Source organism: Mugil cephalus, chromosome 3, assembly GCF_022458985.1.
Source record: "Mugil cephalus isolate CIBA_MC_2020 chromosome 3, CIBA_Mcephalus_1.1, whole genome shotgun sequence".
In the NCBI taxonomy this organism is placed as follows: domain Eukaryota; kingdom Metazoa; phylum Chordata; class Actinopteri; order Mugiliformes; family Mugilidae; genus Mugil; species Mugil cephalus.
The window spans coordinates 10,764,554-10,787,665 of NC_061772.1; the positions used below are offsets into that span (position 1 = coordinate 10,764,554).

At 40.2% G+C, this 23,112-nt stretch overlaps 2 protein-coding genes across 3 annotated transcripts; both read left to right on the forward strand.

The window, feature by feature from the left end:
- Positions 1-78: 78 nt before the first annotated feature.
- On the forward strand, positions 79-5,611 carry tfb2m (transcription factor B2, mitochondrial). The gene is made up of 10 exons (XM_047581228.1): positions 79-242; positions 774-1,108; positions 1,548-1,746; positions 1,897-1,988; positions 2,410-2,563; positions 3,005-3,153; positions 3,810-3,899; positions 4,096-4,158; positions 4,246-4,394; positions 4,495-5,611. The coding sequence occupies exons 2-10, from the start codon at positions 824-826 to the stop codon at positions 4,682-4,684; spliced, it is 1,371 nt and encodes a 456-aa protein (XP_047437184.1). The 5' UTR covers positions 79-242; positions 774-823; the 3' UTR covers positions 4,685-5,611.
- A 419-nt stretch (positions 5,612-6,030) lies between these two features.
- Positions 6,031-22,812, forward strand: cnsta (consortin, connexin sorting protein a). Of its 2 annotated transcripts, none has more exons than XM_047581433.1 (13): positions 6,031-6,168; positions 8,497-8,586; positions 9,116-9,502; positions 11,203-11,900; positions 13,818-13,848; positions 15,062-15,148; positions 15,430-15,511; positions 16,441-16,462; positions 16,685-16,751; positions 17,443-17,990; positions 18,303-18,470; positions 19,718-19,871; positions 19,967-22,812. In XM_047581433.1, exons 1-13 carry the CDS (start codon positions 6,129-6,131, stop codon positions 20,173-20,175), a joined length of 2,583 nt encoding a protein of 860 aa, XP_047437389.1. In that variant the 5' UTR covers positions 6,031-6,128; the 3' UTR covers positions 20,176-22,812. The 2 variants fall into 2 exon arrangements, with proteins under 2 accessions (XP_047437389.1, XP_047437390.1); XM_047581434.1 differs by lacking the exon at positions 6,031-6,168 and adding an exon at positions 6,225-6,462.
- Positions 22,813-23,112: the final 300 nt, after the last annotated feature.

Below are 23,112 nucleotides of genomic sequence, written 5' to 3' on the forward strand. Positions count from 1 at the left end.
GTTAGCCTTGGACGTTAGCTCGACTACTTCCTGGAGTTTTTGATTGGTCGTCGCAGTGTCTTCTGCCAATGACGACAATCACATGCGCCTGAAACACCACGAGAGTTGCGAAAACATTTTATGGAGGGTCAGGATGCTGATGGCTCAATGTCACGGAGTTTTACCAGCACGTAGACGGACATGATTCAACTTTAAAGCCGCGATGTCGTCAAGTTGGGAAATTTGAAATAATCTGCATTGAGGTAACTTTGTGTTTCTCCCGTTTAATCAAGGGTTTGTGCTATAGCTGAGTGACGTTAGCGTAGCGCATGGCTAATCCAGTAGGCTAACAGCGTCGATATAACTAGGAGAGCGACTGTACTCATTCGGCACAAAGTATATCACCATGTGTTGTGTCTCTTTTGGTGAAGCCGATGAACTTTAACCATGAACTCTGTGAGGTGGATAAGGTTAAGACCTTAAAGGCAGCAGATGTCGACCCTCACCACATACACACGTGCTAAAGGACGGAGTGCGCTCACATAGACGCACGCATTACCAAGAAGTTAGGCTACACCTTATTGTGTTTAATAATCATCAATTTAAGCCACATAGTCTAATGAGGTGTGCAAATGGCGCTTTTTAAATCATAAGATAAGAGCTAAAATTATTTTTGAGAAAGACTGAACGATTACTATACTAACATTTTGACGATAGAGAATGTAAACAATGTTTCTGAAATGTCTGTTGCAGAAAATAATTTTTCATTCTCTTCCCTTTTCCTTATCCTTTAGGCTGTGACCTCTTGATGTCCCATTTTTAGCCATTTGTCCTCTGGTTCACCATGTCCTCCCAGATTTGTAGAGTGGTGGAGCTGATGCTCCGATCTGGTTGCTGCCAGACGATCAGACGTCAATCCTGTGTGCACAAGGCAGTTTTGGCCCCCGTGGGCCCGTCTTGCTTTGGGGTTCTTGGAGCCCCTTTGCTTCATAGAAGGGCCTACAGCATGGACACTTTATCTTCAGGTCCTGGTCGGCCAGCGCTTCCAAGCACCCAACAGCCTCGCTCAGAGAGGACATCACCCTCATCCTCACTTACACACAGAAACTTGTCTGCCGTAGCTGTACAGGTAGGCAGTTTTCTGTGCTTGATTGATTCCTAACCATAGTTTTCATGTATGTTTTCTGTACCTTCTCTCACTGCAGTCTAAATTGAAAGCCCTGTTGACAGACATACAGGCTCTAGCACTGAATCTACTCTGTTATTGTCTTTTTAATTAATCTTGTGTCATAGCATGCTTTATTCTGCTATTTTTCTCGGTTATCAGGGTGTCCAACACATATATTAGATCTGTTTTGCCTTATTTATACTCTATTTTAGTTTGCACCTTGATTCCCTACTCCTACAATACTCAAGGTTTCCTGGCTATTTAAACCATGTCATGTGTGCAATTCTCGATACGCTTAAATATTAAAATACTGAAATAGAGTGACGGGGGCCCTTGTGCTTGTATCACAAGCACACAAAGATGCTGTTGCCACTTTGTAAGCATTTATGTCTTTCCTCAGGGCCAGTGTCGTCCTCTGTGCCGATTCGACTTCCTGAACATTGGGGAGGTAGAAGAGAATCTTAACCGTATTCAAGCCAGTAAAAAAAACAGGACAAAAAGACTCTTCATAGTTGATCCAGACATAGCTAATCTGGTAACACAACATCTAGGACCTAATCTACAGGATACCAAGTCTGTTATCTTTGAGTGTAACCCAGGTATGTATTTGTATTCTGCCTGGTGTTGTTGTTGTGTAAAGTTCATTCAACCTAAATATGCTAATTAAGCTGTTTTTTATTTTTTATTTTATCTATATTGTTCTTATCTTGCGTTGTAATTAAAACGTTGTTTTTCTCTGTCTTTGTTAGGTCCTGCCGTGTTGACAAAGACACTATTAAATGCTGGCGCTCAAAGAGTTGTGGCTCTCGAGGGTAATAGTTCCTTCCTACATGATCTACAGGTAACAAATACACATCTAAGCTTTGAACAACGTTGTGTATCTATACAGTATACCAGTTCTCTAACCTATTTGTTTTTTTAATTAGCATTAAGTCATTGTATCACACTGAAGTATGACCAAAGAATGACCACATTCTGGCCAAAACATGCTTCTCATCAAAACGGAGCAAATTGTATGATGAAATGTCACAGGGAAGAAAAGGGACTTGGTGTGATTGTGCTAAAGTTGTGCAGAAACATTTTTATTTTCTTAATTTCCCCTACGTCCTTACTACAGATATATGACTTAGGACGTAGATGCAAACTGCAGTGTGGCTAGTTGGCAGTAGCATCAACTGCTTGGTGGTCATTTTTAGTTTCACTCATGTACCAGTTAAATAAATAATAATTATAATAAATAAGTCGACTTTTTTGTGTTACAGGAGCTGGAGGGTCAACTTGATGGTCAGCTTGAAGTGGTGCACTGTGACTACTTTAGACTAGATCCCATCGGTGCGGGCATCATGAAACCCCCAACAATGACCACTGAAGATTTGTTCACTGACCTGGGAATTTCAGAAGCTTCTTGGACTGATGGTGAGAAACAAATGACACAGACAGCAAACCACTGCTATGCTGTAAATTGCCTCCCACACACCAAGTACTTAGTACATACAAAGTGAGGTGTCATTTTGATGGTAATTAATGTTAATTATAGAGTACTTACAGTTACTACAGAGAAATTAAGAACTTCCTGGAAAAAAAATCAGATAATAAAGCTGTAATGAATGTACAGATATGTCATTATAATTTACACTTTTGACCATAATGTTTTTTCCAATCCGTGTCAACTCATCTGAGGTTGTCATGTTTTTGGTCCATTTCCATCTTAATGTAGACAATTATTAAAATGTGACTGGTAAGTTTTATATTTATATAAATAAGCTCTTTCCAGTCCAGAAAGATATCCCTTTGGAAACCTAGGACATAATAAAATGGTGTGCTTTTGTAATGTATTGCTGTTTGTGTTATCTCTAGACGTCCCTGTGAAGGTCGTGGGAATCATGCCGCAGATCAATGAGCATGGCTTGCTGCTGAAGATGATATACTCTCTGTTTGAACGGCTGTCTGTCTACAGATACGGAAGAATAGAGCTCAACCTCTTCATAAGCGAGAAGGAATACCTGGTAAAAGACCCGTGTCAGTTAATCTGTTGATCAGTGTGTAACCTGAGTCTGTGTTTTGTTACTGCTGATAGTAGAATCATGGGCCCTGTTCAGACCTGGTTATTTGAATGTATTCTGAGTAATGTTGTAACAGGCCAGCGGAAAGTACAAATGTGAATACACCCAGGGCACGTGAGATCCGATCACTCAGACCATGTTTGGAGGTTGTGACTAGGTCACATTAAGGACCACATTCCTAACCGCTGTGGTCGTTTGCATTTTGTATTTTTGTTATCCTCAAGTTTCATGTCATGATGCACACACAACGAACACCACTGTTCAATTTCTTAGAGACAGCTGCTGTTAAAATTATCTACCCAAAATAGTTTTGTGTGTTGCATATAGAGCGTGAAACTGAGATTGGAATCTCAGTTTCTAGCTTGAGACGCATTTTAATTATGTGTGTTATGTGTTAACACAAGTACTTAAAGCTGGGCACTTGTACCGGATTGTTACGCACACAAAAACATCTGGTCTGACAAGAACACAAAGTTATGGTGATCTGGTTTGAATTGTCTTTTCCATGCTCACAACACAACCACTTGCTGATGCTGAGTTAGACTATTGTTTTATTTGATATTTGTGCCAAATATTTCACACAATTATTTCTCCATCAGAAAATGGTGTCTTGTCCTGGTCAAATGGCACATTACAGAGCCTTCAGTGTCCTCTGGCAGATGGCCTGTGAGATCGAACTGCTGCACAAGGTATAGTATGAGAGAGTGTCGCAATGAATCTCAGTGTTTACGCAGATGTATTAAAACAAAAAAATATATAAAGATTTTACTAAGTCAAAGACTTGGCTCCTTAAAACAGATTTCTCAGATCATGCCCATAAACATTTTCAACATAAAAAGGGGAAATCTAATTAAAATAGTCTCACTTTCATCTCTGTCTGCGCAGGAGCCCTGGGACTCATTTGTGTCTTCAAAACAAACAAATAATGTACCAAACACCAAAAGCACGGTAAGGAAGAGAGCAGGGTCAGTAACAGAAGTGGAAACTTGAAGAGTATTATCTGTTTAATATAACATTTCCACCCATTACCCTCAGCTTCCAAATGACCACCTGTGCCTGGTGTGCCTGCGTCCACGGGCTGATCTGTTCTCTGGAGGCCTCACTCCCTCCAATGCTTCAACTCTGCTAATGATGATCAAACAGTGTTTGGCAAAAAGGAAAGCCAAGCTCATTGACTTGCTCAAGTAAGCATTGCACACAAGCAATTTATTGTACACGCTGCAGTAATATTACAGTTTTCTGCAGTTTTCCTCTTGCTTATTGTGCTTTTTTTTTTTTTCCTAGTCTCTGGTCTCCAGATAGCGGAAGTAAGTTGTTATCAGAGATATGCCTGCAAGAGGACATACTGACAGGCCACGTTTATCCAGAGGAGTATCTTCGACTGTTCCAACTGATGGACAAGAGCCAGGAGTTTACACAAAGCTGGCTTTACGAAGAGATGATGGCGAACACACAGAGAGATGGGTGGGCCTAAAATCTAGACAAACAGGTCACAGACGTAGACATACACAACATAACCATAAAAGTTAGATACATATACTGATGATGTAATAAATATATAAGAATATTATGATATGTGATGAAAATAGATAAAAACAAAATTTTTTAAGAAAGGATCATAAATTGTGATGTGAATGAAGTGATCGCTTTTGGGACAATGGAAGAAGTGTGACTGAGAAAAAATCACAACTGAACTGAGAATAATGAGATTTTAAATTTGAGTTGTAAAATCAGTAGGCTTCGTTGTCACCTTTCATGTAACCAGGAGCAGAAAGAATGTTTCCTGGAATTAAAAGATTTAACTTCTATTAGGATAAATGTGTCAATATTTGGTTAAATCTATTTTTTCAATACAACAGCGCCTTGTGGAGGAAAAAACTTGTACTGCTTGTACTATATTGCGACAGCATTTTCACTATACACTGGTATTAATTTTGCAAACTGCCTTCTTAAAGAGAGCAGCAGTGCTGGCGACAGTTTTCCACTGTATAGCTTCAAGTCTTGTATGTTTTTGTATAGCCATTGCGTGTGCATAAGCTTGTCTAAGTGTTTAAATGTCATGTTTTATGATATGTGTGAGCTGTGTATCTAATATAATTTGTGAACGGGTAATTAAATATGGATTTTCACATGAGAAACAAAATGCGGTGTAATTTTAGCATACGCCATCATCAGTGCTCTTCTTTTGAGGAGTCCAGCCTTGCTTTATCTATTACTTTACTTCTCTGATTAAATACATTGAAGACTTGGTGATTGTATGTCGGCCATGTGTGTTTTGAGCATTTCTTTGAAATAATGCATCCAAATGGCATAAAAGAACCTGGTTTCAAGTAATGCACGTAAAGCAATAATACCTGTGAATCACGAAATAGAGTATGAAATAAATTATTTTACAATAAAATCGTTTTATGTCATTTTGAAAGTATGGCCTCCAGAAGTACAGAGGACTGTAAATGTAAACAACATTTACAGCTGTCATTCCTGCATCATGAGGCAAAATTGTTTCGGGTAAAGAGGTCTGACAGGTTAGCAGTGTTGAGAAGTGCTAATAATACCCACCAAAAAAGGTGTAAATAAAAAAACAAGACAGATGCTATCGAACTATCGATAATGAGGCTCCCTCTTCCGGCTTCAGCAGGCATGACTAATCAATCAAATAACAGATATTGTTGAATTTTGTTTTTGCTATAACCGTTTTATCCATTAAATAAGTTTCATTTCATTTAATCTTTTCAATAAAATTTAATTTTACTGATGAGCTACCAAATGATCAAAGGGACAAAGAAGATGAACAGTAACAGCCCACTGACAGAGGATGGCGCACCTCTCTCTTGTAGCTCTGTAAGTGACAGCGGTGCAACGAGCCCTGTCTGCCTCTGGGTGACTTTCAACAACAACTCCAGGTGTCAAGGTGCCTGATGCTCGAGTCTTTACCATCCAGCTACCCGTTTTACAGCCGTAAGTACAGCTTCGTGTCACTTTGGTGTCGCAGAAGTCTCAGAGGTCCAGTGTTTTGAAGGCTAGCACATCATGTGATTCAAATGTCGGCGTGTATTTCAGAGGTGAGGCTATCCGCGGCGTGTTGCCCAGATGTTTACGCTGTACTCGGCTGGCGTTAGCTTACGTTAGCTTAACAGCAACGTATAGAAACATTCAACTAACAAACGTGACTCCTCGGCTTTAGATGTCGGCGTTCAATGGGGTTAACATCGATAGCTGTTTGTTAGCAGCATCTACCCATTTGGCTAAACGGTAAATCACCTCCGTCTTTCACACGTAGCGACTGTAACCGAGATAATGTACCTACAGTTAAAGTGAGCTGCTAGCTTCATATCCAACATAGCTATGCTTCGGTTAAACACAACACAGAGGAACCAGGTACTGAAGCTATGTCAGTACAGGGAAGTGAGTTACTGTCTGCTGTCACTGCATGTGCTTTTAGTCCATTTAGTCACTGTTTCTGTGAGTTTAACCACGCCTAACATTAGCTAGCGTTAAAATATATTATAAATGTGTAGATGTTACATAAAGTCGATCATTTCTTTTGGAGCGTGGTTACTTAGCAACACATTGTGTAGCTGTTGCTAAAATGACTCGCTGGCCTAAAGTAAATGCTGGACAGCACTCATACTACACTTCTCTGGATCACCGAGGCATAATTACTGCGAATATTTTCTGTGTGTGTTGTGCTAATTCATACAACGTCTATACGTAAACATAGCATCTGACAGTCTGCATGTGTCAGTTCACTGGTCGTTGTTTTTAGTTTTGTTCCTGTCTGTATCTCCTGTCCTGTGTGTACCAGGTCTCTCTCAGAGGACAGGGTTTGTTTCTCCTTTCACCTTTGTGTTTGTCCCTTTGGCTGGATTCACTTCTCCGTATGTCCCTTCTTCTGTCTTTAAATTATTTATGGCCCCCTGTGGAGTAGACCTCTTACAAAAGAGGTGAGAGGATGGACTTTGTAAGGACAGATGACTCACTGGGAGAGGATCATTAGGGGATAAATTAAAAAAAAAAACAGCGACACCTGTATTTGTAATGCAGAGGTTGTTGTTGCATAAGCCTTATTGTCCCTGATGGTTTTTTTTTTCATGGTCTGGGACTCGATCCAGAGGGACAGGCAGGGCTTGGAGTAATTGTTAGACTTTAATGACAGCCTTCCATCCCACCATGTTTTGTATTTCACTTAGTATTGAATCAACACGACTTAGACTTAGATCCTTGTCCAGATGGGGCTGTTCCTCGTTAAAATATGTGGAGCCTCTGCAATAGAAAGACAATGTTACATCATTCCATAGGTTTCCACGTCCCTTTGGAGACATCAAGCCTCATTGCTTTTCTTAGACTCCTCTCCAAAGACGTTTCTCTGGGACACATTTGCAATCCCGTTTTTTTCACCAATTCCAATGAAAATTGAATACAAATATGGATACTGAGAATCAGAGAAGTTGTCATTTGTGGTGTTTGTCCTGGCTTCTTGCATTTTGCAATAAAGGGTTAGAGGAAGAACAATTAGCCCAGCGCTGCAGCAATACTAGGACAGAATATTCCTCTGAGATAGACCGTCATTAACCTGGATATGGATTTGATCATCTAAGGAGTCAAAATATCACCACAATTAGTTAAGAAAAGTGTTATGTATTAGTGTTTGTTGTGATAATGCATATGCTACATATACATTGTGTATTCCTCATGCATGTGTCTAGTTGATGTCCAGAGATTTGCCCACATATGGAATTAATTAGTGTCAGACAGAAAGGGAAAAGCAGCTACCTCATTAACAGTAAATATAGTAACATGACAAAACAGACTAACCACAACTAACCACAGATCTGTTTCTGTGTTGATGAATCATCTATGAACACAAGTAAAACAATGATTAAAAATAAAACTTAGCGTGTGATTGCTGTGTGTAAATTATAGTCATCTTGTGTAGGCAGTGAATGAGGGAGTTGTACAATTTAAAACCAGTAATACTATTTTTTATTTTAAATGTAGTTGTTTGTTCAGCTCGGTTCTTCTGAGCACGTAGACATGAAAACAGTTGTTTTTGTCGTGAACAATGTGGTCATAGCTATCACTTTGTCAAAAATACATTAAATACCTCTCATCAAATGAATTTCACTACATACAAGTCTGGACAGACATGGTGGAACCATATGACCTTTTTTTTTTTTATCTGTTTGAGCCTAAGGCGTTGTTTGTCAACCTGAGAATGATACTTAACCAGTTCGGTTTTAGGTGGAGTTGAAATGTTATTCTGTCTCATTTCCTCTATGTTTGCAGGCCTGAAGAAGGACTTGTCTAGCTGGCAGACACTGACCCTCAAGCTGAAAGGTCAAACGTTGTCAGGGTGGAACCCAATGGATCATGGCGGTAAATGTTTGAATATCTTCAAAACTTTACACAAAATATAAACCCTGTGTTTTGTGTATAAATGCTCTTTTTTTTGTTGTGGTTTCAGTTGTCTCAAGCTCAGATATGGCGGTTATGCCGTTATTTAGTAACGCGTTACTCTAATCTGACCACTTTCCTCAGTGGTTCAATCATTAAGTGGATCGGGCAGCCTTATGTTGTAGAGGAAATACTGCATTTTTTATACAAACATGTATGCTTTGTCAGGAAATACTTTTTAAGTTAAAACTATTAAAAATGCACTTCCACTAAAAATGCAACTAATAAGTACCTTTTAATCTAACTTAGTTACTTTTAAAATCAAGTAATCAGTAAAGTCACTAAGTTACTCATTGAAAGGAGAAATCAGTTTTCGAAGTAACTGTGGCAACACTGCTCAAGCTGTCGCTGACAGTCATACTGTCAGCAGAAAAACTTTCATACTTTCGGTGTCCTTTGACTTTGTTAGTTTTCTGTTGTGATTTCATCTGATTCCCTATTGTGTCTTCAGGCCAGTTTGAGACGGAGGGCAGAGGAATGTCACAGGTTTGTGTGGGCGGGGACGACCTCTGTGATAACCTGCCAAACCCTGAAGCTCTGGCTGGCCAAACCCGAAACCTCAACGAGGCAAACGCTCACAGTGTTCCTCCTTCACCGAATGAGGAGGGAGGAACATGTGGCCTCCAAAAAACCTCTCTTAACAACAATGGGAAGGAAAAGGAGGTGGGACAGGGGAAGGAGGGACAGGCAGGAAGAAGCCAAGAGGAGGAAGACGAAGAAGACGTTGACGAAGTGATGAGGGATGAAGAAGAGGAGGAAGAATCAGAGGAATCTAGCTGTCTAACTCGCGGCCAGTCTCCAGAGACTCCCATGACTGACTCCTCGTATTCAGAGACTGGTAGGTTTGACAGCACCACAAACTACATGCTCCACAATGATCACACAATTTAATTACCACATTTCTGACACTGCTTCGACATAAACTGGACAAACTCAGGATTTAATTCAGGGCTGGTATATTAATATTTGTTCATTTTTATTGGTGTACCTAATATTTTGGCAAGCGGACAGTGTACAAGTGAACAGCATGTTCAACACTGTGTGATAATAATGGGAGTAGGTTAGGCTTGTGTTGAGTGAGTGCATATTTGCATAACCTTTTTGTTGAAAACTTTTTGTGTCTGTGTGGTGCCAGTAGAAAACCATAACATGTTTACTGGTCATGTTTGTTATTGGCGTACACAAAGCAGCTTCACTGTTAATTTCAAATGCTGTTTGTGCGACAGAAATGTAAATCTGAAGTAGTGTCTGGTTTGGTCTCCTCTATCTCTTCATGATTATATCCTCACCTTTCACCTGCTAGTCACTGACGTTGTTTGCATGCCATTTGTCTGTATGGAGGTGGCTTACAATTACTTGACTTACCTGTCATGTAACAGCAACCATGTTGTCACTGGAAACAAGACAGCTGATAGCGAGTGACTATGGAAATTTTGCAGATGATTAAACTGAAACTAAGCTGAGAGAGGCTAAAATAGTTTGTAATGCTACAGACTTTCAAAGCTGTTGTTTGTGTTGTATTGTTTGTAGTTATTATTATTATTATTATTATTATTATTATTATATTCTGTCTGTTCTATTATTATCTTCAGGAAGTTGCATATTTTGCAGATTAAACTAACTGGTTGCTTGCTACTAAAATGAGCTTGGCTTTTCCACATGTTAAAGCTTGTTGAAAAAAAAAAGGTGTAGCCAACGAATCTTCATGAAATTTTACTCACATTACATACTTACATAAATAAATAAACAAACATTTTGGCATTTGTTTCCTGCATTACATGAGTCTTATCGAAGTCCGTATGAATAATTTAAAAAAAAGTGGTGTAGATAAACCTTGGAATAAGTTTTACATAATTTACAGCAGTTTCAGAAGTAAATATAAAATATAATATTATATTTTATAATAACATTTATATTTTAATATAAAATTTAAAAATGTACATTCCCATTTACTGTATTTACTGGTATAACATCAACATTAATGTAGCAGCTTTGTTTTCAGATGAACTCTAGCTGTGAGCTGTTAGGGTTTGGGGTAATTAGCTTCCACTGTGAGATGGTGACTCAGCTTAGGGTCTGGCTCTCACTCAGTGGCTAAATGGTCCATTGGTCCATGGGGTTGAGGTCAGACTGGGGTGAGTGTGATGACGTCATTGTACTCATATGACAGAAAGACATAATAAAATTTGGAAAAATCTATTAGAGTAGCTATTTGTAGAGAGACTGTGAGAAGAGGAATAGATAAAATTTAAAAGCACCAGGAAGCAAAGTGGTGCTAGAGTTTGTCATTTCCCAGACATGGTTGTAACACAACAAAACCAGTTTGGAGCAAATAAGTTCAGGTTTATGTTCGCAGAAGCTGTGTTGATGAGTATGTGGAATCAACATACGTTGTGATTATCTGCCTCCTTTGTTGCTTATTTTGGAGAAAAAATTCATGTGATTTGATTATACACTGACAAATTAAGAGATCTGTTGTTATCTGTTTTTCACTCATCTCTCATCTTTCTTCTCTGCTGTCATTCTTTCCCACTGTAGGCAGTTTGTTGGAGACTCCATATCCACTCAGCCCTGGGACCAGTCCAGAGCCTACATCCCCTGTCATTCCCGTAGTCAGTCCTGAAACTCTTCTTCCCATCGGCTCAGTGGAACCAGGCCAGAGTGATGCTGAAATGGATTCTCATATCTCCAGCTCTGGATCGGGTGCCTCCACCACAGGGTCCGTTACCAGCACACAGGGACCCACCATCACCACGTGGCCGTCAGATCCCACTTTACAAACTATAACCTCCGACACAGGTCCTCCTGGCCCAGCTGGGCCTACGTGTATCATGGGAGCCGCTGACAGGATAGCAAAAAATATAATCTCCTCTGCAGAACAACTTACCTCATCCACAGAGCCCTCCTTTATCTGTGGGCCCACAAATGTCGGTGGCTCTACTTGTTCATATCTGGGATCCACCACATCAACGACACTCACAAGCAGTAACACTTCAGTTGCTTCTAACACTATGAGCGCAACGACAGAACTGCTTACCTCCGCCACAGGACCTACAACTACTGGTACAGAATCCAGCTCCACCACAGGACCCATATCCTCCTACACTCCAGTGACCACGTGTTCCTCAGTCCCCACCTCTGCCACAGGGCCTATTCTGAACACTGCGTTGCTGGAGAGTCTAGGGCAGCTGGCACAAAGGGGAGATGACACCCACCTTCCACAGTATCTCCACCAGGTAAGCCCTTTAAATCAGCTGTTTCTCTCCACCTGTTAGGTCAAAAACTCGTCTCTTTAAGGGCTTCTTGAAAAATACTCTCGCCGTCATTTTAGCCTCGTTAAAATCTCGCTCTCACACTAGTTATTAAATCACTGTTATCCACTCAACCTCATAATCGGGAATGGCACTTTGCACCTTGAGGCACGGGTGTTGTCCGCGTGGGTACACACAAACACGAATGCAAGGAGGCACAAAAGCCACACTGCATAAAAAGACACACATTACCAGTCTTTCTGAGCTCGCTCTCTCTTTAACACAGCTCTGCATGACTGAACAAGAATGTTACGGGGTGTGTAAAGGTTTCTTGTCAGTTTGATTTATACATTTCTCCACCAAACAGACGTGACCTATGTTTACTTCCAGGCAAACAGGTGTGTATGTGAGTGGGGATGTGGGGAGAGTGGAAATACTTAATAACTCAGTTTCCCCAAAAAATGTTTTTTCTTAAATACTCTTTATAGATAATGATGTGCTGGCATTTTGTGGAATAAATGTGCAACTCAGCTAATTATGGACACATACTTGGTGACATTGGGAAGTCCTTCTGCACGTGGACAGTGGGCTTTAAAGGAAAACGTACATGCACACTGAGGTTTACTGTGGGGCGTCAGTCACTTGATTGGAAGATCATGTAGATCAGCGAAAAATAACCGGGAGAAGAGGAGCAGGAATGGTTTTGCTGAAAAAAAGAAAAATGAAGCTCATATTCATTTTGGACCCTGTTGTAAAGGTTCCCACACAGCGCTCGTACACGTCACTTAATTTACAACACTGAATATTTATATTATATACTTATGTACACAAAATGAACCATAAACAAGGGAATAAACTATAATGGATAGTGAGAGTACTTTTTTTTAGGGAGGTTTATTTGAATAGGTTTATGAATAGTCAGTAGTTACATCCAATTGTTACTGTTAATGAAGTTAAGCAATGACTGCAGAATTTTAAACAACACAATTAGCATAAATGTGGAGAGAGCTGGAGAGAGAACAGAGAAATCCGGTGAGGAATGGACTAAACGGTCCAAAGTCCGAAGTCTGCATCAGAGAGAGAAGTTCAGCGGCGAAAGGCAGCAAGAATCACACATTAATACAAAGAGAGATATTTTTTTATGTGCAAATATATCATCCACACGAATCAATGGAAACTGAGCTTTGTTTTTGGTGCACAGCATTTGATTGTCATAACCTGCAGTGGAAGGTTGTTAAACTCTGTTTTCCAAACCATGACAGCACAGTTACCTTGAAAGGTCACTCAGTCGTCACCGCCACCCCTCTCCTCATTAGAAATGCGAGCCTTTTGTGACTTCCTATTCTCCTCCTCCTCTCTCTTTCTCTCACACTCTCTCTTTCTTTCTCTCTCTCTCTCTTTCTCACACACACTCTTTATTCCACGAACAGCAGAACGACATGAAAGCGACACAAAGAGGTAGAGTGTCTGGCCTGGTCTCTCATTTTTCCTTCTCGCTGTCTTTCCCTTCACTTCAACTCATTCTCACCCAGTGCGTCTCACTGACTCAGCAGCTTACCTGCTTCATTATGAGACCGGTATTCAGAGATTCAGGAGATCACATGAAGATATCTTTTAATGATTTTCTTTTCTCTGTCAAGGTAATGATTTTTGATGTCTGCCATTTACGTGTCAGGTGTGTGATATCGTTCAGTGTATGTTCTCTTTTCTTTCTGCTCCTGCTTCATTTTTTGACCGTTCTCGTGTTGAGTTGAGGAAGCCCTCTACATGGGGATTAGTCTCAGTCTGGCTTAAACCCCATTGAGCCAGTTCCTCTGATCGCTTCTGTGTGATGACTTGAAAACACACATGCTCTTTATCAAAGGTTGTAACCTTTTCTTTTTCCTCTGTCTCTCTCTGCAGGTTGCTGAGGCGTTTGTCCTTCATGAAGACTGTATCCTTACTTTGCATGTGGTGAGCTCGCCGTGTTGTCCATGCAGTTGTGGTTATCGCAACTGTTCATGTTGCTGTGAAGTTATAACAGATGCCGTAAAGGTTCACCGCCTGAAGTAGGAGTGATGGAGGAAACATGTTGAAAATAGAATATTACGCGGGACAACACTAAGTAGAAAGACATAACAAGGAAGAAGGGGAACAGATAAGGAGAACACGAACAGGCAGGAGGGAAAACAGAGGGAGAATTGGGAGCTGGTTTCTGAGCTGACTTTTCCAGCACGCCCAGAGGCTCTTCAATTAGAGAGGCAGGAAGACAGAGGAGAAGATGGGTATTTGCCAAAACAGTACACCGGAATAAATAGTCACATCATGATGATGGGAAGTATAGAACAACTCCATCTATCAGAGCCTAGTAATTTATATTTAATGTAATTTCAGTAATTATGTCATCTAAATGACCGATCAATGAAGATCAATGCAAGTGAAACAACAGTGTGAACTAGCTGAACCTTTTATTTGTTGTCAGCATATACACAATAGTGTATAATGTATAATTCCTTGTGGACAAACCAGCCAGCGAGCACTATGCTCTGGGGTAGAGATCCATGCCACAACAAAAAAACTAAAATGGCACAGTGGTATTCAAGTAGCTTAGCTGGAGTATTGTCGTTTTAAGGCAAAAACTGTGGAAATGTGCGCATGTGAACAAAGTGAGTGAGGATAAAGTGTAAGATGGAGTAGGAGGAAAGGTTGAGGGTAAATGAAAGCGAAGAACAAAGGCACGACAGCAAGCGTGGAAAAGAATCTGAGGTTTAATCAGAGGAAAGTGACAGTGGGAGGGAAGAAATGAAAGAGTCAAAGAGGAGAGAACGCTAGCTTAGCTATGTCACGCATGTATGGAGGGTTGGCTTGAAAGAGAGAAAGCATTGAGCTGTGTCAAAGAAGGATTGTGTTTTGGCTGCTCATATCCATAAACATGAGACTGCATCCTGGAGCGCTCTCCCCCTCTGTCTCTTTTGGCCTTGCTCTCCGTTTTATTTTCTTCAGTCTTCTATCTCTACCTCTGTCAGCTATAATGGGTTTAAATTAGAAAACGAAGAAAGTTTTTAGAGTTTTGTTCTTGTCAAGCAAACAGTTCTCTGTGTGGTGTGGTGTTTTGGTGCGTTGTGTCTGTACCTTTGTTTGTTTGTGTCTTAACCTGAGGTGTTCAGACCAGCGGGCTTTATGGTGCATCCAACTAGAGAGACTCTATCATCAAAGGGTACTGGACAACCTGAACGCACTTCAACAGCAGTGGGGTAACACGGCACACATGCATCACATGGACACATAGTTTTAATGTATTCACAAAAGTATTCGCAAATGTAGTTTTGTTGTTGTTGATGTAACAAAAGGCTCTAATATTTTTAATACATAGTTTGACCTCTGCGTGGTTACGCAAAGGCTCCAGTCACACTGGTCATCTATTGGATACAATAATAATATGCATTTGCAGTATCTAGATTGAATTTATGTTGCTCAGCTCTTGGTTCCTGGCTGATAGAACCATGTTCTTTGTCCTTTTGTCTGTTTGTCTTAGAGGGTCAGTGTAGAAGGACGTCCTCTGAACTGACAACCCAACATCTGGACACTCTTAAACACATCTGCCAGACGCACACTCGGTCAGTATGCATGCTAATGTCTGTGTGAGCTCTTTGTATTTTAGTATTAAAGTCATCACAACCAGTAGATCTTCTAAGACAGTGGTTCCCAACCAGGGGTCTTCACCCCCAGAGAGAGAGAGACAGAGAGACAGAGAGAGACGTATCTGCATATTGGTCAGTAACGGTGACATTACACCAAACTTATTTGTTCTGCGAGATTAACCTGCAACTGAATGATACTGGAGCTGAACTGAACTGATGATATCGGAAGTCTGAAATTTCCGTGTTGGAAAACAGAATTTCCGAGTTTTCATGAAGGCATCATCTGAGCCGGCGTTTTTTTTTCATCGAAGTCACTGTTGTCAGAAAGATGGAGAATAAATTTATGAGGCTATGTCCTTACTGCAAACAAAGGACTTAAAAATGGTATGTTAGGAATACGTTTTGCAATTTAGAGTTAGTGTTTCATGTATAGATGGGAATACATAATACTTAAGAAGATCCAATGGTGCGTCTGTTTGTGTACGGGGTGGGGGGCTTGTATTTTAATCCATGGGAAATTACAGTTAATTAAAAAAATGTAACAATGAACAACAATTTTCTGTGCCTGTGATAGTACACTATTTTATTTTTCTCAGTGTGTGATGTGCGCTGCAGTGATGGTTAAAACATGTGGCCCTTGGCTGCTACTTCTGCACTTTCAGACATTTGAGCCTTTACACTGCTAGAGTTACACTTTGCTTAACTCATGCTCACACACACACACTCACAGGCACAAGCTGTCTCACACACATAACACGTTGTAATAGCCAGGGAAATGTGTCCGGGCTAATATTAGATTGGGAGAGTAGAAGGGTCACTTATCTTTTGCGTCTTCATTTACTAAAACCAAGAACTGAGCTTCAAGACTCTCACTGACTCGCTCCGTTTCTTTCCTCTGTTTACAGACCAAGGACGAGAGATGCTGAGGTAAGACGTTTGTAATGCTCTGTGTGTTTGTTCAGCTGCATCAGAGGAGCAGTGAGTCATTCTTACTGTCCATTTCAAGTAGCTCCCTGATAAGTATTCATTCATATTCATAAGTATTCCTGGTTAAATTGTATTTTTTTTACACAATATAAAACCTTTTGGCATATGTAAATATGGCATCTCTGAAAATATTTCTTTGTGTGTCTGTTTATGCGTGTACAGTGTGCATCTCTGGACTTTTTGAAAACTAAATTTGAAGAAAGTGGTGCACTGGCTTCATGTACCTCAGGTGAGTTAGAGTTAACTGTTTTTTATGATAGAATTTGTATGCAATTTGTAGTTGTGCAAGTTAAAACATGCAAAGCCTCTGGTGGGCTGTTGAATACTCTTTTTTTTTATATCCTGAGAATTTTAGTGAAATGTTTTTGTTTTATTGACACGACATTAGATTGAGGGTTGGACCTTTGTTAAACACATGAAAAGAGATGTAAGGTGTGACGACTCATATACACATGCACACGCTCTTAAAAATGTAAGGGTCAGGATTTTGTTATCAGATAAAAAAACCTGTTTTAAGCACCTGTTATCTAGTGGTGCCAGTCCAGAGTCTTGTAATGAGTTGGCAGAATAAATACGTTCTGTCTAATATATTCAAACTGCCTTTTCCTACTTCTGTATATTTACGATGATTACGCTAAAGTCCGCTTTCGTTGTGCCAGAAACTTTACCGTTGCTCAGACTTTTACTTTGCCAGTGTCCAGTATTGACATGTCAGCTACAGGTTCTGATTTTAATGCATTAGTAGGCATTTTGCCGCGAGTGAGACACATCCAAGAAGTGTTTTTAGTCAACAGTGAAAGACACAAGTGAGCTTTCAATCTACAGCTTTATTCAGCAGAGTGGGGTTTTAATACCACACATGGGAAATTCAGTCAAGGGAAAATCCGGTGTTTATTTTCTTCATCTGCTCTTTCATTCAGTCCATCAGGCTGAAGGAGGGATGGAGCACAGAGCCGAGGACTCCTCTTGTCCCTCCATTAATTTGCCTGATAGGCTCAATTCCCTTGAGGTCCAAGACAAGGACAGGGAAGGCCCGGACCGTTTCGCCGGATCTCAGCTGTCTGACAAGCCAGGCAGCGACAGGGAGGGAGGACAGGCAGAAGGAGGGGTGGGACACGCCATTTCTATCATAGGAAATGGACTGCACCCCTCTACAGCTGGAGGAATGGATCAGTCCACGTCTGCAGAGCAGCAGGGAGAAGATTTAGGTCCAGCGCAGGAGAAGGAGGTAAAAACAGAAGACGGGGAGGCAGCAGAGGAGATGGAAGCTGAAGGAGATGACGAAGAGGAGGAGGAGGCGGAGGAGGAGGAGGGAGAGCAGGAGGAAAGAGACTCACCTTTTTGTCAGAAAGCTCCACCAGTGGAGACTATTGTCAGTGGGACAGAGCTGGAGGGACAGCAGCTTCACTCGGATGCTGTAGCTCAGGAGGAGCTTCACGTCGAGACCCAGCAAAACCTAAAGATTCAGGTGTGTTTTATCATTAAGAGCAACTAAAGAGACTGTGACATTTATATTTTAACACATTTTAACGAATATATGAAGAGACAAATCAAAGTACTTCATAAATCTCCTCTACATTATCTGTGAGTTTAACAGAATGTCTTTTGATAAGGAAAGTATCTTTATTCCTTGTGTTGTTGAAGTTCACGTTGCTTTGTGTAATATAGGAGTGGCCATAATTCAGAACATTGTAACCAGAGCAGTAGCAACAAAGTGAATTACAGTCTCTATATGGATATGCAAGTGATAACTGTTCTCTGTTGTCAATGTCCGCACCAGGAAGCACACCCTCCCCAAGAGACTCATATGAAGCACCAGGAAGAGGGCGTGGAAGAAGAAGAAGAAGAAGAAGAAGAAGGAGAGGAGGAGTATGAAGTAAACCAAGCTAACATCATTAGAGAAGCTCCAACGCTAGATGACATGGCAAAACTCATCACTGTAGAAGAGGTATGTACACTGTCAGGTTGAGTATGAGGAAGTAATATTTTACTGTAACTATAACAAACAACTAATTTTCAGCTTATTTTGAAGTAGCATGTGTGAATGTGGTAATTCAACTGTATGCACATGTTGGAGGATGTAGTTTGTGGTGCTATAAAATAAAATGAATAATCTCTGTTACTGAAACAAATGCTGAACACCATAGCCTTCATCAAGCTAGCATTGTAATGTTAGAATGCCGTCATTTTTACTGGCTATGAACTGCCCATGTGTATTTTGTGTTGATTTATTTTATTGGGTATTCATAGAGATTTGTGAATGCATTTGGATGAATGTTTGTTTGTTTACATTTGGCCTAAAATCTCAGCTTCAGTTCTATTTGGCGATTATTATTAGGTTGTGCCCCCCTGCTGCACATCGCCTTGTTGGAACAGCCCTAATGGTATTTCCTAACCATTACTGTGAGACCCATTATGGATTTATTTAGCCAATATAAAAGCCATTTTACAGGATGTAGCGCAGACAGGGAGACACTATTAAAGCAGGGTTCACTGTGATGTATTGAATTAAGAGATGATTCTGGTTCTGTTTTCCATCTCAGCTGTGAGCATGCACAAAATACTGAACTGAAGTGAAGCCTTTTTGAAGCCTTTAAAAGGTTAAAGTTTTAAAATCTATATAGTTTAATGAAGAATGTCACACCCACCACTCAAATTCACACTGATCACTTTTGTATCTGTTTGGCTTATACTGTAAATCGTACTTGGAAGTTCATTTATGAAAAAAATGTAGTTTATTTTCACATGAAGGTTTCTTCTCAAGGTTGTAAACAGTTTTTCTATAAATCACTCTCTTTTTGGTGACCTCATCTTTGCCACATGATGACTATACCCCCCACACGATTACTAAATGTGACGCCACGGCTTGTCCAAGGTTCGTTTACCACATTTTTATCTCGGTTTTAAACCCTTTTGCCTTGATCTTGGGAACGTTCGAGGTCTAACGCGCATTACGTCAATCATAGGAAAGCAGTGACTGGTACTGATGGTATTTATGTCGGAGGGAGCGTTGATAGAGTTCATAGTGCAGCCCTGCTGATAATGAGGTGTGCTGCCCCCAGGTGGACAGGACCGGTGAGACGCACCCTCCTTGTTCAACACTGCACACTGGGGCTCATGCCTCAAGTTGTTTTGTAAAGAGAAAAGTTTAGACTTTTCCTTTTCTTTCAACATTGTTTGTGTTTTTATGCTCAGATATCTCCTGCCTCTGGCCTGGTGTCTATACTGAAGAAGCGAAGCATTTGTATGGACACTGTGAGTATTTCTGCCAGTTCAGAGCCCCGACCTCAAAAAGCCCCCGCTAAAAGACGTGTCCGCTTCAAAGTACCTGATGATGGTTACGAGCAAGGTATGTGTACGGTTCACCTCACTGTAAGTGGTCTAATATGTAAAACTGGCAACGTCTGTCGCACATATTCATTTTCTGTATCTATTTGTCTGTAGATGTCGGTGGAGGAGACTCCTGCTTGCTTCTCTTCCTGCTATGTCTGGTTACAGTTGTGATCAGCGTGGGTGGCACCGCCCTCTACTGTGCTCTAGGTGATGCTCAGTCCTCGGTGTGTCAGGACTTCTCCAGGAATGCAGACTTCTACATGGGCCAGATACAACGTGGGGTCACTCAGATCCAGCACTGGCTGACTGCTTGGTCATAACAATGTGGAGCCGCTGGTTTTTGAGTTCACCACCGTAGATTCCTGTTACTTCTTGGGACAATGTTTTCTGAGGTAAAGGTGCCGGTCGGTCACTCCAGCTCCTGCTGCTGCTTCGAGTAAGCGGCTGTACATCGATATCAGACGCAGCTGGAATTTGCAAACCTGCTCGACTGCATTTTTAACGCTCTGTGAATACAATTTTCAGGTTCCACTCAAAGTGGTCGGTCCCTGTCCCTTCACAACTCCAGGTTGAGAGGGAAAGTTCAGTGAGAAGAAGACTGTAAAATGGAGGAATAACGTCTGCCTGCTCAACCTTCTTAAGTTTGATTAAGTTATAAATTCTAATGATAGGTTTAGAAATTACTGTGTAACTTAAGAGTCCTGTTGACCCAGCTCAGAGCTGGTAGTTAAGTTTCAAAAGTCACTGGTAGAAAAATGAACCATGGCTGGATACAAACTAAATTACTGGCACTGGACACTGTTGATGAGCTCCACAACAAAGTAATAAGAGCTGCAATCCATGGAAATTTAAGCAAAAATGTTGTACATATAATGTATAGTTTGTTAACTAGGGAGCACAAAGATGCTCTCTCTACATGCACTGCAGAGGTGAGAATAGGCCCAATGGGTGTTTTACATACTGCTGCAACCACGGGTGTTGCTTTTATTATTGACTTTTTTTTTTTTTTATGAAAAAAAAAACATTTAAAACGAACAAACCATTCTGTGGTCTTTTACTTGGAATGAAATTATCGTGTCTTAAACTTTTAAATGAATGTTTGAAGTTTAACTTTGCATTGTATCATCAGTGGGGCATCTGTGTGTTGTCAGATTATTAAAAGGGTATTTTGGTATTTATCATAGTTGAGCCGTAAATGGAAAACAGTTGCATCAAATATGTTCTAAGGGGGAAAATAACACCGTTTTAATTGCATGTAACATCCGTGCGATCGCAGCGAACATGTGCCAAAGAGCTGTTTGTCAGCCACACGCACAGCAATGCTCGACATGCGCTTTTCCCCTTTGCACACATTTGACACGAGTGTCACGTTGCTGCTCTTTTTTTATGTAACTACCAACAAAGAGTTTACAGTGAGCTGACATGGCCGTCGCTGGAGACTATAAATCCAAACTTTTCGTATATTTGGGTTTCAATGAGCTAGATCTAGCTTTGTGTAGCATATGCAACATGTACAGTAACACAATGCACCTCGGTATGTTTTGTCAAAGAAATGTTTAACATGTTGCACATGATAACTTTTTCAGATATTGCAATATTTCTACAGGCATTGATTGGTCTGTTGGTCCTAAACATAAAGGCTTGACTTAATTTCAGAAACAGAGTATCTATATCCACCGAATGTTTGCACAGACTGAACAGAACAGCCTCACGTCTTAAGTGGGTGTGGAATATTCCTCCAATGATCATTTTACAGTTAAAGTAGCTTTGTAATCGGTACAGGCCTTCATGTTGCTGGAATCATTTGAGACTTGCCTGTGTGTTTTTTTTTCTTTTTTTTTTGCATAATCCTCTCTGTTGTCGTCTGTTTTCTGTTTGACTTATACAAAATAATTTTTCTGCAGCTTGGAAAGCCTTGAGACTTTCCCTACACTTGGTCTTCCTTAATAGTCACTTAGATATGATTTGCCATTTTTGTGTTTACATGTGTTCGAAATTTGAGTGCTGGGAAGAAGATTTTCTCTGAAACAAAATGATTTCCTTATGAAGGGTTTTAAACAATTCTGTTATGGAAAAGGGAAACCGTCCCTTTATTTTCACACCAGTGCTTTAGTTCTTATTTCTGCTCATTGGGTTTATTATACAGCTTCATCTCACTTTTTTGTGCTTTGTTATTCTGACATATTACAATGTTTGGTGCACTCTAAATTATCCTTTCATTTGCAGTTTTTTGTGGATGGCATAAAAAGTACCCTGGAAAAACCACGTAGCCCACAAAAGGTCTAAACTGTCAGCAAAAACAAATCTCTACTAAAGAGAGGCGTTTCGAATGTCATACTTATTCATCACTTACAGTTTAGGATGAAACAGTATTTTTTTTTTTTTTCGTGGTGTGTCACTCACAATAACCTGATAACTTGCTGGAGTCATGAGGTTTTTTCAGGACCTAAGGGATTGGAGATCCACTCTTGTTTTTTATTTTGCACATGTCGTCTGGCTGGTTCAGACGGCTATCACCCAGAAGACCTCTTATTTTAATCTTTGAGATGATTTTAATTATTTATAATCCTAGGGATGTCAGATGTAAGTGGTTTCTGTTTTATTTCTTCACATGTGTACATCAGATATGTAGGTTTTTAATCACTGTTCATCAGGAGGGAGTTAAAAGAGTTCTGTTGTTTTTACTCACTTTTTTATTTTTAGTTCCTGAAGATTATTTAAAACTTGTTACTAATGCATTTTAATTTACTTTATCTTGTTGGTTTTCACCTGAACTTTAGAAATGAGCGAATGAAATGAGTACTGTTCCACTTCTATCAGCCTGATGACTTTTTCAGATTGTTTGATGATGACACTTACTTTGTTCTTACTGATTGTAACAAAGGGGTGATGTTTTTATTTTGTTGTTAAAAAGCACCTCGTTCTTGTTATGTCTCATGTTAAAGCCATTCAAACGATTTGTTTGTGAGCCTTCAGTCTGTCTCTTCCATAACACACACACAAAATGTTCCTGTCCATTCAGCTACATGCTCATGGACTAGCCTTGGTGTTTAGATATTTTGGAGCTGATGTGCAAAAGTTCGAATGAAATAATTTAGCAGAGAAGATTCAAAATTTTCCCATCAGTCCTGTTGATATGCAGCGATTTTTTTTAAAGATTGACCTTGAAAAATGTTTGTGGGACATAGTAGGCGAACAGAAACTCAAAGGTCTTTTGTGACATTTTTGACACACACCAGTTCTGTTTTGGTTCAAAA

What these genes read in the sequence shown, in the direction of transcription:
- tfb2m (XM_047581228.1), top strand. Translation starts at nt 824, where the DNA reads ATGTCCTCCCAGATTTGTAGAGTGGTGGAGCTGATGCTCCGATCTGGT. An exon ending in AGAAGCTTCTTGGACTGATG is followed by an intron (nt 2,564 to 3,004) that starts GTGAGAAACAAA and finishes TGTTATCTCTAG; the next exon opens with ACGTCCCTGTGAAGGTCGTG. An exon ending in AAGCTCATTGACTTGCTCAA is followed by an intron (nt 4,395 to 4,494) that starts GTAAGCATTGCA and finishes TTTTTTTCCTAG; the next exon opens with TCTCTGGTCTCCAGATAGCG.
- cnsta (XM_047581433.1), top strand. Translation starts at nt 6,129, where the DNA reads ATGCTCGAGTCTTTACCATCCAGCTACCCGTTTTACAGCC. An exon ending in GAACCCAATGGATCATGGCG is followed by an intron (nt 8,587 to 9,115) that starts GTAAATGTTTGA and finishes TTGTGTCTTCAG; the next exon opens with GCCAGTTTGAGACGGAGGGC. An exon ending in GTTTGTCCTTCATGAAGACT is followed by an intron (nt 13,849 to 15,061) that starts GTATCCTTACTT and finishes TGAGGTGTTCAG; the next exon opens with ACCAGCGGGCTTTATGGTGC.